This window comes from Cheilinus undulatus, linkage group 7 (genome assembly GCF_018320785.1).
Source record: "Cheilinus undulatus linkage group 7, ASM1832078v1, whole genome shotgun sequence".
NCBI lineage: Eukaryota > Metazoa > Chordata > Actinopteri > Labriformes > Labridae > Cheilinus > Cheilinus undulatus.
This window is the reverse complement of record NC_054871.1, coordinates 18,009,685-18,025,199: the sequence shown is the minus strand read 5'-3', so window position 1 is coordinate 18,025,199 and position 15,515 is coordinate 18,009,685. Positions and strand designations below refer to the sequence as shown.

The 15,515-nt window shown below is 38.5% G+C and overlaps 1 protein-coding gene across 2 annotated transcripts in view; it reads right to left on the bottom strand.

Annotated features, from left to right (window-relative positions):
- The window catches only part of rabgap1l (RAB GTPase activating protein 1-like), a 172,556-nt gene that overhangs the window by 61,629 nt on the left and 95,412 nt on the right, over positions 1–15,515 (bottom strand). For both annotated transcript variants that reach the window (XM_041792373.1, XM_041792372.1), the window contains 2 exons: positions 7,593–7,667; positions 1,640–1,765 (listed from right to left, as the gene is read on the bottom strand). In XM_041792373.1, the coding sequence (XP_041648307.1) occupies positions 1,640–1,765; positions 7,593–7,667 (201 nt within the window). The remainder of the gene's footprint in view (positions 1–1,639; positions 1,766–7,592; positions 7,668–15,515) is intronic.

Sequence of the window (15,515 nt, the reverse complement as noted above, 5' to 3'; positions counted from 1 at the left end):
TAAACTCCACTTCATTCTCCTTCCTCAGCAGATCAACCGTACAGGAAAATAATGTCTAAGGTGACAGGCACTTCATGACAACAGATTATGTTTATATCTATACACATAGCCCTGTGATGTCTGATTCATATGGCTTTGTAGGGGCAAGACCAAAAACTTGGGGAGCCTACTGATATCTATCACAGATTTAAACAACAATCTTAAATTAACCTGATTTTCTTTTGGTTAAATAATGGACTTATCTATGTGACGATCTATGTGAGCAAACATATCATGCCATACCAAACTGAACTGTTCCGCTCAGTGGAAAGAACCTAATATTACGCTGTATTAGTCCTTTTTGCATGTGTTTCTCTACAGTGGCAACCAATATTGCTGACTCGACAGAGTCTCTACCAGTATTAGTTGATGAAACAGCCCCAGGAAACTTATTGTAAATAACGCCTACATTATAATCCTTGATATACAACAGATTGCAGCTGAGAGGAGGGTCAGAAGAGGAGGGTGGAACTTTCTACCAAGAGGGGAGGGCCAACTGAACCTGGGGGCGGAGCTAACTCCCCACATGACATCATGAGGGGAAAATCTGAGAACAGCTTATTTCAGCACACTTTTTCTTAAATGTGAAAAAAGGGAGGTGTGGAGTTTAGGGCTAAAACAATTCTTCGAATTATCCAAGTGATTCGATTCAAAAAATTCCTTGAGGTAAATTATCTGGCTCGAAGCTTCGCATAAATTAGTCATGCTTCCATATACCTCAATGCTGTAAGCTTGGATATTGCACCGTGTGTTGGACGGCGTGCTGTGTTTCGCAGGGACAGCTATTTCTGTGGCACAATGCACTTGTTTTCGCTGTTTTTATAATGTAATGTGCATAATGTGAGGTGTGTAAAATCACGAGGGAAGAGAAGTTGATGCATTGATGTTGACAGGCACGCGTCCTGCATTTTTCCGCATCCACTGGCCATGGCTTCTTGGCAGACATGGCACTATGCCTGCACCGGTGAACCTATGCAGATCTTGGAGTTTTTTAATGTCAAATATCTTTTGTTGTCAATATTCTCTTTTAGCTACATAAAGCTCTATATACTGCCATATATATATATCTATATAGATATATATATATCTATATAGATATATAGAGATATAAAGATATATCTATATAGATATATAGATATATCTATATATCTCTATATATCTATATCTATATCTATATATATATCTATATATATATAGATCTCTATATCTATATATATATATCTATATATATATATAGATCTATAGATCTATATATATATATAGATATATATAGATATAGATATAGATATATATATATATATATATATATATATATAATAAGTACTACGAAAAAGAGATTGCCCTGCTGCGCCTTACTGGATTTCAAAAGCGAATAATGTCTAATATTCTAGTCCTATGTTTGCAAGTTAATTATGAAGAAGACACTGACCAAGAACTTTGAATATACATAACAAGAAAAGCACTCACTGTACCAGTCCCCACTCCCACTGTAACCCTTTTAATCTGAACCTCTTCTTCTTTTCAGTATCATGTCATCCTTTAAGTCCATTGTAAATACATTCCTTTACATTCAAGTATTACACATGCTTGCATCACTGACCTGCATCATCCTCTCCAGCTGGTAGAACTTGCAGTGAAGATCCTCAAAGTTGTTTTTGTAGAGAGCACGAAGGCCATACTCATACATGATTTTCACCAACACACAGAAGGCCTGTTCCTCTGGCATCTGAAACATCCAAAAGAACCACAAAACATTAAACACAACTGTCTGTGGAAAAAACAATGTAGCGTAGTCTTAGATTAAAGATTTGTTGCAATGGTCCTTTACTCTAGGTGATCTGAAGGAGAAAGGAACAGATAATGACACATTGAAATATTTTCTGTTGCTGCAAATATGGTGAGTAAAGTAGATAATTGGCTCAACTAATTAAAGAGATTAGCTAAAAAGACCTTCTCTCCCAATGTTATGAAATAACCATAGAAATTGGGGCACTGGTTTTGATCCGTTTTTAAAACAGGCACCACATGTACTCAGGCTGTAGTCCTTTTGCACAAGTTGCAGGTTTGACTAATGATCCTGTAATTTTTTTAACATTGCAAGGCAGATGGGTGCACCAGACTTCATCTCGGTTATCAGGCAAATTCATCTTGAAAAGCTACAATCAAAAACTTTTGTGCCGAACTGAGCACTGTCTGGACCAACCAGCATCACCTGAGGATTACAAGGCGGTAGCTATGGGAGGGTTTAGTTATACTCAAAGCCCTTTGCAATGGCTGCCTTTATTGCGGTTATTACCTCGGATGAAGTTTTAGAGTAGCATTAGTTTTATTGGGGGTAAGGGTTAGTTGTTGTGTGAGTGGTTGTATACAATGGCTTCTAGTAGAGTGATTAGCTTGGACTTAGCCACAGAGGCAGTTTTGCAAGATCCGGACAACATTTCTTTTTTAAAACAAGGGCAGAAAAATAACACTGAAAGCTTTTCATAAATGAAAAGGTGTTTTCACTCTTCTTCCAGTCAGCTTTGGCATGAGTTTAGGATCGTTACAGGTGGGGTTTTCCGGTAGTTTCAATGGCTGCTGCTGTGGTAGCTATTAGCTCGGATGTACAGTGCTTAACAAATTTATTAGACCACCACCCAAAGTAAGGTTTATGCCACAGCTGCCCTAAATTAACAGCATTGGTAATTACCAAAATCATTTTTTATGTTTGCAATGGTTAATACATCAATATGTAGAAGCTCTTAAATCCAAATGATATTTTTAATGCTAAAATATAATTATTATTGTTATCCATCAATTTTCAAATTTACTGATTTACAAAAAAACTGAAAAAAAGTAAAGCACATTATTATTTCTTCATTAGTTTGTCAAATTATAGTTACTTGCATTCCTGAACAGAAAAATTAGTTTTAGTGGTTGAATGTTATGCTTGATTCATTTCTTACTTCTCAGAGAAGCCCAGTGAACCGGCTCAAATTTGGGTATAAAAAGGTGAATTCAGTTTGAAATTCCTCATTCCTGTTCAAAATGGTAAAACGTGGAGAGCTCACTGAAAATGAAAGAGTCTGCATTAAAGCACTTCACGATGCTGGATGGTCTCTGAGACAAATATGAAAGGTGGTTATACATTTGTTAAGCACTGTAGCTGTAGGAAAGAATCAGTTTAATCAGAACTGGACCATATTTCTTATTAAAACAAGAGCATAGAGCCACTTTGAAATCTTATCTTGGCCAAGAAGCTATTTTTTGCATATCTCCCGACTAGACTTAGCATCAATTTCATTTACCAAAAAGCTCTGCCATTAACAATCTACGGCAGCCGTTGCCAGTCAGCTCAAGAGTAGCGCTTTTTTTCTCCCCCTTCTTTCTGTACTACACCACCCCCTTAAAAACAAGTTACTGGCTGTGTAGCTGATGTGTTTGATTTCATTTGTTTTATTAAATGACCATAAACTGTTTATCTGTGCATGTTCCTTTCAATTTTTTTTTGAATTACACAAATATTTACAGAACAAACAAAAGTTGGAGGTTGGGGATGTAATAATAGCCCACTAATCTTAAAGGTAAAAAGTACAATTAATCGTGATTTGGATTTTTGCTATAATTGCCCTGCCCCAATTGCATGGATACTCACTGTGTTGTCAGATCGCTGCTTTCCCATTAGCGGTGGGATAGCCCACTTTACCATTACTGTTTGGCAGTAGTGTAACAAGTCTACAACTGTAACAGCAGCAACAGCTCAGCATCACATTTGTAAACTACTGTTTAGCAAAAGCTCTTATCAGCGTGTAAAAGCCTGTCTCATATTTACTCTGTTTTTTTCACTGCCTCCTCCATGTCTCATCCACAGCCATTGAATCAATCAACTGATGGCTGAAGGCTGCTGTGTGAACTAGTGCTGTAAAGCTGTAAGCTGCATAACATCAGACTGAATGTGTGAAACTACTTGTTTTAAGGTGGAAAAGTCACATATAGTTGCTTTAAGATAACTGGCTCTTACTTAAAGCCAAAGTAAAGGAAAGTAAAGGTGTGAACCACATGAGGGAACATACTGTAAGGTGCCAGTGATAGAATGTTGTTTTGTAAGTGCCTCATTGACTCTGTTTCCTCTAGTTTGTGCTGCTTGGATAAATGAAGATAAGAGACATAAGAGAAGCTTAAACGTGTTTGTTTAGATCTATTTCTCCTTGCTCCCTCTCACACCCACTCACACACGTAGATACTGAGCTGATATTTAATCAGACTGACAGTGTGTGTTTGGGGCTGAATGGGCTCCTGCAGGTAAACCAGAACCCCTATTAATATTCCTGACATCTCCTCCATGACCTCCCCCTTTCTTCCTCCTCCTCCTCTATAACCCGTCTACCTCCTCCTCCTCCTTCAGTACAACTCTTTTTTTTAACTGCTGCTCCTTTTATCTCCACCACCCTCCTCTTCACTTTCAAAGCAACCTCCTCTTTAACTTCCACCTGTATCCTTCCTCTATGACACTCCTGTCTCCTCTCTTCAATACCTCATCCTGATGTATCTACACTAAACTCACCCATAGTTCCTTTACATGACTCTCACACCATTTCTCCTTACCCCACCCTCTTTTGACCTCTCTTTGCATCCTCCTCTTCTTCAGCCTCTACTGCCCTCTACTGTGTTTTGGACCTCAACCAAATTTACAGTGCTCTCCTGCTCTCTCCTCCATGTGTATTTTAACTCTTTTCCTAAGTAAGATTTCAGGTGTAGTCATATACATGGACTTTTTCACATCTAAAACAGAAGTGGAAAGAGTTAAAAGACTGAAACGTGACAAAACAGGGAGGGTGCATACAGCAGGTGCATATCTGTCAGTGACCTTGAGAAGAAACTGTGATTGAGTGTCTTGTCCACCTCTTTCTGACTCCTCCTTTTCTGCTGTGACTCTGTCTCGTGCTTTCAGCTCCTTCTGCACTATTCTGCTGTAAACTGCTTTCACTTCAGCAGCGAGCAACTTCTTCTATAAACACAGCTTTTCTTCCCCTCACAATTCCTCTCAATCAGCCTCCTTTTACTCTCATATTGTCAAGGTACAGCTTTTATTAAACCTAGTGCAAGCTAACAGTCTTTGTTTCTGTAGAAACAGAGGGGTGTTGGCGCAGCTGAACAAAGCCAGCCTTAGTCATTTAATTGAGTAAGTGGTGAAGGCTTAACATACAACGTTCTGAATATTTATAGCAAAGACATTACACAGTATATCCAATGTAATAAACACCCTTTTTGGCTGGCCGCTGAGGTCAGCCCTACACATGGCAATGTCTGTGTCTGAGTAAGTAAGTAAGTAACTGACTGAGTGAGCCTAATTTATAAGCCTTAGAATACAGAGTTGTGTTTGCTTGTACTGAATGCTGGCAGTGATGGCTGGATCTGCTGTGTTAACTAGAGCCATACATACAGAGTTGCTCTATGGGTGGGGTTTACTTGTGCTGAAAGTGCTGACTTGTGCTCTAATGGCTGCCTCCACTGCTCTAAATACTCAAATATAGCTTTAGCATGGCCTCTGTTTAACCAGAACTGGGCCACATTTCTGTATGACAAAGAATGAAACAGCCCTATAAGCTTTTCATGTTGGGAAAGATGTTTTCACTTCTCTGCTGACCTACTTTGGCATGATTATGTGATAGTTGAGGGGGAAAGGGTAACTTCTTGGTCAATGCTTGTGTCTGCTGACTGCTCCTGTAACGATTAGCTCTGACTAAGTCACAGCAGCACTAAGTCAAAACTGGACATTTCTTGACTAAAACACGCAAAGACAGCAACACTAAAAGCTTTCTGTAACAGAAAGGGTGTTTTTGCTCTTCTGCCAAACCGCTTGGTAAAAATTCCCTTAATACTGTATGTTTATAGGGAACAAATAAACGTTAAAATCCCCACATTTGGGTTATTAAAAGAACGCTATTTAAACATTTAGCACGTCTTTATTTGAAGGGAATATGATAAATGTGCTGTTTATTGATAATTAAAAGATATAAAAAAGGATAGGAACACTAAAGTAGACATTTTGCTTAATTTCACACAGATAAAGACCCTTACACACCTGTCTGAGGAGAGTTACAAATGTTCATGAAACCTGCTGCAGTTTTTATTTTATTTTAGAATAAACAGTTCATTAACAGTTAGTGTTTTATTCTTCGTATAAACCTACTACCATTAAAGACTTATCTGCCAAAAAACATTTAATCTCTAGTGACTCAGTGTCTGTCTCTATCAGTGAAGTATGACACATGTCTCTGTAGAGTTTCATATGTACACAGAGAAGAGTTTTATTAAGAGAGACAGAGAGAGAGGACAGCATGTAGCTATACATTTAAGTTGCCACAATAAATCTGTCTCACAAAAAATAACAATAATGACAAAATCACTCTGCCAGTCTGAAATTTCAACAGGCATCCCAGATAGTTGCAGTCAGCCATATACTAGGTTTTTAACCTAGTCTTGTTTTGGCATGAACCCATCCTTCACCAACCATTAGCCCTGCCACCACCCAAAGCAAGAGAGACAGACCCGCCCACCTTTATGTCTAAGGGAACAGCAACATGCCGTCATTGCAAGAGTTCAACTGATGTTTCAACTTTCCAAACAGATATCTTCCACTTCAACTTTGAGATGTATGTTGGTACTTGTAAATGATTGAAGAATCTTGACTTTGGAAGGCTATAAGCACTGGAAAGGAAAGGAGAAAGGAGAGGCAGTGGGATTGTGGAGACAGAAAGGGAGAGGGGAGTTAAGGAATGAGGTGAATGTGTGGCCAGAGAGAGTCTTGGTCTGAAATTCTACTCTAAAATCACATAGTAATTTAAACTCTTATTAAAGAATGCTTCAAATTTCTCAATAACATAGCATTATCAGGATAATATCCAAGCAAGCAAGGACTTTCTTTGGGGAATCTGTGCCCATTCGTTCTGTAGAGCATTTATGAGGTCAGGCACTTGCAATCCCTGTTCCAATTCATCCCAAAGGTGCTCAGTAGAGTTGAGGTCTGGGATCTGTGTGGGTCAGTCAAAGTCTTCCACACCAAACCCATCAAACCATATCTTTACAGTCTTTGCTTTGTGCACTGGGGCACAGTCATGCTAGAAAGGATGAGGACCATTCTCAAACTGTTGCCACAAAGTTGGAAGCATAGCATTGTCCAAAATGTCTTGGTATGCCGATGCATTAAGATTGACCTTAACTGGAGATGAGGGGCCTAAAAACAGCCCTATACCATTATCCCTCCTCCATACAAACTCCACACAACGGCACAATGTAGTCAGGTAGGTAACGTTCTCCAACATCCGTCAAACCCAGACCTAACAGGTGTGGGCAGTTACTTTTGTTCATATAGTGTATGAAATAATAGTTCCCATTGTGTCAGGAATCAACTGATTATATCAAACTCTTAAGCTTGTATTATTATATATTGGTGCACTGTTATGTTTGACCAAGTTTGGTTTGTGTATGTGAATGTATTTTATCTACATTTTTATGTATTTTTACCATGAAAAGAAAAACACACTGAATGAACAGAAATCAAGCTAACTCACATGCAGCAGGAGAACAGCAGCGAGGAACGACTGACCCTGACAGTAACCGATTTCCTCATCGTAGACGGAGTAGGCCTGCAAAAAGAGAGGCAAAAACAGACATGCATTACAGAGAAATCTGATAATACATTCAGAAGAAATCAATGATTTGATGTTAGGTTCTCGACCTCTATATTTCTGAAAAAAACTTTCAAACCAGGTTAACGTGACAGGGGTGCGACAAGATCTCTTGCAAGAGATCTCGCAAAATTGAAATGCTTGCAGTTTCTCGATCAGGCAAAAACTTTGTATCTAAATATTCAGTGAAAAGAACTGAGGGTGTGACACACTGTTTAAATGCACAGAGATGCAGTCTGATTTGCAGTGTTGGTTAAATGCTTGAGCCTTGTCTAGACAAGACACCAACAATACATTAGCAGTGGAATTCATTAAAAGGAAAATTACTAATTGAAACTTTTCCAACATGGACTTATGTTTGGCATTTTTTGACTTTCATACTTTTTTTCCCAGTTAAATATTTTGCTATATTTAACTGGAACCTTGCTGAACCTTTGTTGGACAGTAACTAGAATACCGTGGCCATAAACAACACTACTACAGTGCTGAGAGTGAAACAAATATTTTAGGTTACTTTCATGACCCATGTGCACAGGGGTGAAGCCTATGGTGAGGCATTGAGATGAAAGAGAACTGTCCGGACAGCTTCACAACAAGCTCATCACTAGCAACCCTTTCAGACCTCTTACTTTATTTCACATTTTCATTTATTCTAAAGATATGGATTACAGCTCCTTTATATCCAGATATCAAAGGCTTATAAAGCAGGTGCAGGAAGCATGAATCATAGTAAAGTCTGATGGATATTTTACAATACAGTCAAACCTTACCCCCACTGTAGTAAGTGTAGAGGGGACTGTATTATGTAACAACCCTGGGTGGTTCAGCTATTAATGTGAGGAAGACTCAGAGTAACCTTCAGGCGACCATCCAAGAGCTGCTCTGTTTAAAAAATGGCTTGTGGATGAAGCATCTACCAATCATGCTAATGAGCAAACACAAAAGCTTTTCCTCAGTGTAAACAGCGATCCACAGAGAAGCAAAGGTGTCTTTAGCAATATGAACAATGCTTCTTTAAATGGGGGAATGGGGGAAGAGAGCAAAAAGGGACTTAAACCCTCACAAGTCAATAGACAATGCATCAAAGGACACAGATGAAGAACAAACATCTTTAAGCTTATTTATCCTGTAAAAGAAGGAGTCATGTTGCATACTGATGGAGTGCACTGGTATGAGTGGTTTCATTGAACCAGCTCTAGATATGATATGTTTCGTTTAGCTAAGGCCCAAGTTATTTGAAATCATTAAGCTGGTAATAGCTCAGTATCTCCCTCAAAGATATTTTGGCAGGAGGTTCTCTTTTTGACGGACACTTTAACTTTCACAGCAGTCAGACCTCTATAAACGCCGCTAAAAGACTCTCCCCTCTCAGTGCTCCAAACATTAGTGCGGGCCTTCAGAGCGCCACTGCTAATTTGGGGTTTGATGTGGAGGTAATGGAGAAGTCTTGTGGAGCTGTCTGAAGCGTAATCTGCAAGCTGACATGCTTGATGGAGTGTGGCATTCACATGCCCCCGACTCGGCTGGGAGAAGTGCACCCTGACAGATGGATGGGGGAGGTCCTGGTGGGTGAAGTCTAAATTTGTTAGACTGAGATTATAAAAAGGCTCGTAGGGAATTTACATACCATAAAAACGTTTAAATTCCTCCCACCACCAAAGACATGTTTTTTAGATTAATTGGTGACTCCAATTTGGCCTTGGTGTGAGTGTAAGACAAAGTCTATGTGCCTGTGTGCCTGGTTGTTTGTCTCTGACTGGATAATGGAGACCAGTCGCCCGATGACAGCTGGGATAGGCTCCAGCTCTCGTGAACCCAAACAGGATAAGCGGTTTAGAAAATGGATGGATGAATGGCATCCAGGCGAGTTTAGGACTGGGTATAACAATACGATACTTGTCACTATACAGAGGCCATGACATAATACATATCGTGATACACGCTGATTCAGGATAACAAACGTCCTACACTGACTTCATTACAGCAACTTGTCTTTATTGTAGAAGATAACAGAGACAGTATAATTTTAAGATTCTTACACCTTAAAGCACTTAAATTCAGACCCTAGCTGTTGTTGCTAACTGCCAATTAGCCTGGTGTCGTGTGTCAGTAAAGACTGGTGTTGCTGCAGTGTTTTACCTTGTTTATTGAACAGCTTGCATGACTCATGTCTTGACTTTCTGGTGTTTGACAAGCCCAAAATAATACAGGAACTTTGCTTTTAGCTTGTGAGAACCAACTTGTTTTGGTGTGTGCGCTGCATCATGCAGTTTTATGACTGCTGCTATCTGCTGGCTTATTTGTTAACTGCACAATAAGGGATGTATAGTATATTTCAGAACTGTCACGATTGATATGTTTGATTTGAGATCTGGGAGGATACAATGTGATTTGGAGCAGTAAAATAATTCTGTTGGCATCACACACTTGAGGATTACTCAAACAAATAATCATTTGCAACAAGCCTCCACAAGGGATACACCCCAACGACTGTCAGAGGAGGAAAATCCAGCTTAAAACTGTGTAGTGTGTGGTCAGCTTTAGCCTTGCACCATGAGATGTATGTATTTAATGTTATTGGGTTCTTGGTGATAGAAGTAGGCATGTTTTCCCTACTCAAAAAGGGGACTACATCCAGGTGTTTGTTGCAATTCAGTTTTTTTTTTCAATTATCTATTTTTATCACTTTATTGTCCCGTCATTCTCATGGAAAATGGTTGTTGACAACTTTTTCTTTTTTTTTAATGTGTTTCACACAGGTGAGAGAGAATCCAGTCCACACGATCTTTAATGAACAGAATAAAACAATCCTCTGTGTAATCATTATTATAGAGCATGACTTTTAAGACTTTGAGTTCAGTTTCCATGGCAATACAATTTTTCAGTGATTCGTTTGTAATGGATCATAGGTCAGTGCCAGCTTCAGTGAAGAAAGAAACTCAGCAGGGAGATGTGTTATTTTGTTTAATTACAAACCCTGTTGGGACTGTAACTCTAGAAACATCATCATCAGGATGTAACTAGAATCCTAAATAATGTGTACAAGAAACGCTAAGTGACCTGGTGATGGCTAGAATATTTAACATCAACCTGTGTGATGACTCTGCCCCCCCCACGCCACACACTTTTAAAGTTGTTTCCATGGAAATACAGTAGACATTCTTTTTATCCGTTTATCTGAGAGTCACAGGTTTTGAGCACCAGCTGGGAGAATAATGCTCACTGTCACTGTGCCCTTCAGTGAAGCAGTTAACCCCCAACTGTTTCCTGCAGACCCTCTGAGTGACCACAGGTGGAAGTCTGAGGGTCGCACAGGTCAGCTGGGTATGTGACAGAGTGAAACATTAAGAGAATAAATCAGTTTATCACTGAAAGAGAGCACAGGTGACCTTCCCCAGAGAATAAAGGTTGGAAAATAAAGGACTCTAGGCTCACTCTACTGCATGAAGATGAAAATAAACTTTGTCCTGGATCCTCTGTGCCTGTAACCCGCTCGTGCCTCGAGATCTGACCAACCTTATCAGAAACAAATCTACATGGATTTGCATACAAATGAAGACTAGCTTGCCACTGACCTAGTTGGGCCCAGGCTGGATGCTAACCCTTCATGACAGGTTCTCCCACAGCGCTGAACAGCCGTACTTCTGCAGCACCAAAAAATACAAAGGAGCAACAGCTTCACGCCATAATTAAGAAACTACCTTTAATTTAATACATCCATAAAAGGCTTTAGGAAGATCAATACCTGTGTCTACTGAATTTTCTATATCTGCTCCTTTTATGTGATTTTGCCTTGTCTTCAGTTTCAGTTCATCAAAGAATTACAGGATTCATTTTAAAGCTCTTGTGAGGGTCTTCATCTGCTTATCAAACAGACTGACATTAATACTGATGCTTCTTCATGACCTTCAAAGCAAACTATACCATCAGCAGAAATATTGGCAATTTCCATAGAGATGTATTTTATGTTTGATTGGTGGTGGCAGGTGTCAGACAAAGTGATTACCGGCCTGCTGCCAAGACAGACTTCATTTTTTTGGATTTTTAATGCCAAAGATTCTTGAAGAGTAATCTGACAGTTAAGAGAAAGTAGAAAAAGATATTTCTGTTTTAAAACACACTATTTTTTCTTCATCCACAGGGACAGGACACAGTTCTTCACAGGAGCTTTAAGGTGTTTTTCATCCATCTTACCCTTAATGTAATATTATACTGGACATCTGAAGCAAGAAAGTCTGAACAGCAAAGGGTCCCCAACCTCTGTTCATGGGGCTACTCTCTGCCAACTGAGCCCTGAGCCAGTGCCCTGAAGAGCATGCCTTTAGCGTTCAATTACAGAAAATTAGACATTTTAGAGATGAGTGTAGAGATCCAAATGTTCCTTTTGTATTTTCCTGTTTCCTATGTTTCACTAAATGTTGGTGTTGCTATACGCTGAAAAATATAAAAAGAGGAACTCTAACTGCATGCTTCTTCCATTGAACAGAAACAGGTGCAACTCAAAAAATTAGAACATCATCAAAGTTATCTTTTTCTTGGTAAATTAATTATAGAGGGGAAACTTCCACATATTCTCAATTTATCTCAGAAAGTGAAATATTTTAAGACCTACTTGGTTAAATGCTGATGATTATTGCTTATAGCTCACAATAATAAAACAATTCACTATCTGAAAATAATTATAATACACATAGATATTATTTTGGTAGTAACCAAGGGATGAGTATTATAAATACATTTATGCCTTTTTCACCACAGTAGTATCGGTATTTGTTAAAATAAACTAGTATTTGTTAGAATAAACTATTATTTGTTAGAATAAACTGCTATAAACACTATAACAATGTTAAAAAATGTTGTAGAAGTTAACCAGTACCCAAGAGTGTTTGCTTTTTTGACCTTGTAGTACTGGTTGATCAAAATCCAATGACATGGTTCCTCATCAGTTTTCCTGCATGTATTATGAGATAAATTGTAGGACAAGTAAAGTGACTGTGTATATTCACAAGGTTTGGTCTATTTCACAGCTGCAGTGGAGATGGGAGCAGGACAATGACAGGGATTAAGACAGGCTTTAATTCCTCACAGTGGTGCTGACCTTGGCTTTTGTTTGAGTAAAATGTACCATGCGTCTTCACAGATATACTTTCGAGTCCACTGGGGCCCTCTTCTCATAGAATCCACTTTTATTTAAATACAAAGGAGTCATTGCTGCTTTTTTTATGGGGTTATAGTTGACTGTTCAAAGCATGAAGGGTTTTACCAAATGCAAAGAGCTACACATATGTTGGTTGGATTTGATGTCACATTTTGTTTTTACATGGATTTCTCTTGTTGGGCTGTAAAATTTTCAGGATTAAAATTGTGCAGCTGACAGAGACTGCCCCTTTTCATTTAACCTACACCCATTGTTTACACTTAGTAGATTCTAAATCATTTTATTGTTGTTCGTCGTTATTTGTTGTATACATGAACTGTATATTAAGATGGACAGCTAAACACTCGCCTGTGAGTAAAGCTAAAATATTTAGAGCTCCCATGAAGTACAGTTTACTAACCGTAACTACTCCATGTTAAAAAATGAGACATTAGTGTGTACATACACATCAAACATTTTGTAAACCTCAGCTCTGTTATGATAATATGTTGATTTACTGTACATCTAAAAGTTTTTTTTTAAGCACTTGTGTTTTGAATAGCTATGTGGTGAGCGAGTTGTAAACAGATGGTGATAATGAACAAAATTTTATGGCTGTTTTCACTCATTCATGTAACTTTTATTCATTTAACCTTAACACCTTCATCTTGATTGAAATACACTGCCATTGCTAATAACACCCAAGTGGATGCTAATGTTAGCAATCATGCTGATATTGCTTTCCTGTTTTTCAAAGGCTCTGGTTCTGGAAGTCAAATCAACCATTCAAATTGCCCATTGGCATTTTAAAATCTTTATTACAATGCTTTTAATGCATGAACCAAGCTAGCTACCTGAATACTCCTGAACATAAAACACATGATTCAGTGTAAGACTAAAAAATGTGTTAGAAAACGGAGAAAAAGGCAAAGGAACAAGACTGTATACATACTTCTTAACGAGGATGCAATTCTTTTTGTTAATGATAGCTTTGCAAGCTTTCAAGGAATATTTGTTCTACTCATCTTTATTGTAGTGTTAACTTTTTAAATCATGATGTTCTAATATATTGTTTTTTTTTTTTTTTTTAAAGATTTATTTTTGGCCTTTTTTGCCTTTATTAGATAGGACAGTGGATAGAGTCGGAAACAGGGAGGAGAGCGGGGAGAGACATGCAGGAGATAGTGCCATGGGCTGGATTCGAACCCGGGTTGCCTGCGTATATGGCGTGCGCCTTAACCACTCGACTACCGGCGCGCCTATTATATATAGTTTTTTACATATTTAGGGATCATACTGCAGCGGCATGTATCGTCATCAACAGTCAACAGCCTTTGTTTACAGGCTTGGTAGACATCTCTATTGTTACCGGAGACCCCACCAATCAGAGATGTAGCTTTGACACTCAAGGAGTACTGTTGTAATTTTGGCTGAGATGGCAAAGAAACCATGTTGACATCTTACAAACTCCTGTCTTCTACAGGAGCATATATCATTGTTTCACTCTTAGCTTGTGGTAAGTCTGACTTTGATTATTTTGATTATATGGCTGATAATAAAATTTGCTATGGAGAAAATGAATGGGATTTTTACTTCCAGAATCACACTGCTGAGCCTTGTAGTACCATATCTGCTATGGCGTTCACTGAGGGTGCAAGGTGTCCATGGTTCCACACTCAATTAATGGATGTTTTTAAGTACGCCAGTAGTACACTGCATTTGAGTATAATTCTCAGTGTGAACGCACTTTGAACACAAAATATTTAGTATACAGTACGGATGAATCGATTAGAGAACGCTACTAGTCATCGCCTGTCATGTTGGGTGTTTTGGCTTCATTTCTGTATAATTGAGGTAGCTGGGGACACATTGTCCATATTAGTATGCCATCATTGGCTGTATGTATCTTCTAATGATAGCACACATTTTGTGTACATTTTCCATGTGCTTGATAATCATGTCCTTTGATAACCTACAGTTGCTGCTTAAACACCTAAATCACTCTGCTGAAGTCAGTTGAGTAAACCTATTTCTCTATACCTCTAGCTAAAATACTTTAATGTACAACAATTGGTGGGCAATCCCATTATGGCCATAGCTTTTTTCTTCTTTTTGCAAGATCCTTGGCTGTAAGCCTGACTGATTAGCTGTCAACCAACATTTGAAAAAAAAAAAGATATTGATTGATTTCTGCCAAAAATTTAATGTAATTTGAAGTCCTCTGATACTCCAAAGTAGCTGCAAAAAGATGTACATTTCAATGGCAAGACTCTCCATTATATTATTATGAACTTTGACTTGAGACCAGTTCAACAGTGCAAGGCGTGCCAAAAGTGTTTATATTGGCAATTTAAAAAAAAAATCCCTTTAAAAATATCTATACTTTATCATTTAAACTGGACCCAAGTGTAAGAATAAAAGCAAGCATCCTTCTCCACTTATATGTATTTCTTACCTAAAGTATTATATTTAGAAACCTTTGAAGCTGATAATGTGAGAGAAATTCGCCGCTTACAGAGCCCCCACCATGTTTATTTCAGAAAACTGGAATAAAAGATCAGTGGCTGTCCACTTAGTGATGTGTATGTCCGGGACGCTTGTGTAGGAAGGATCTGTAATGATTTCTCAGTGAAGGCGTGCACTGTCTATTATATATCACAGAGCCAACT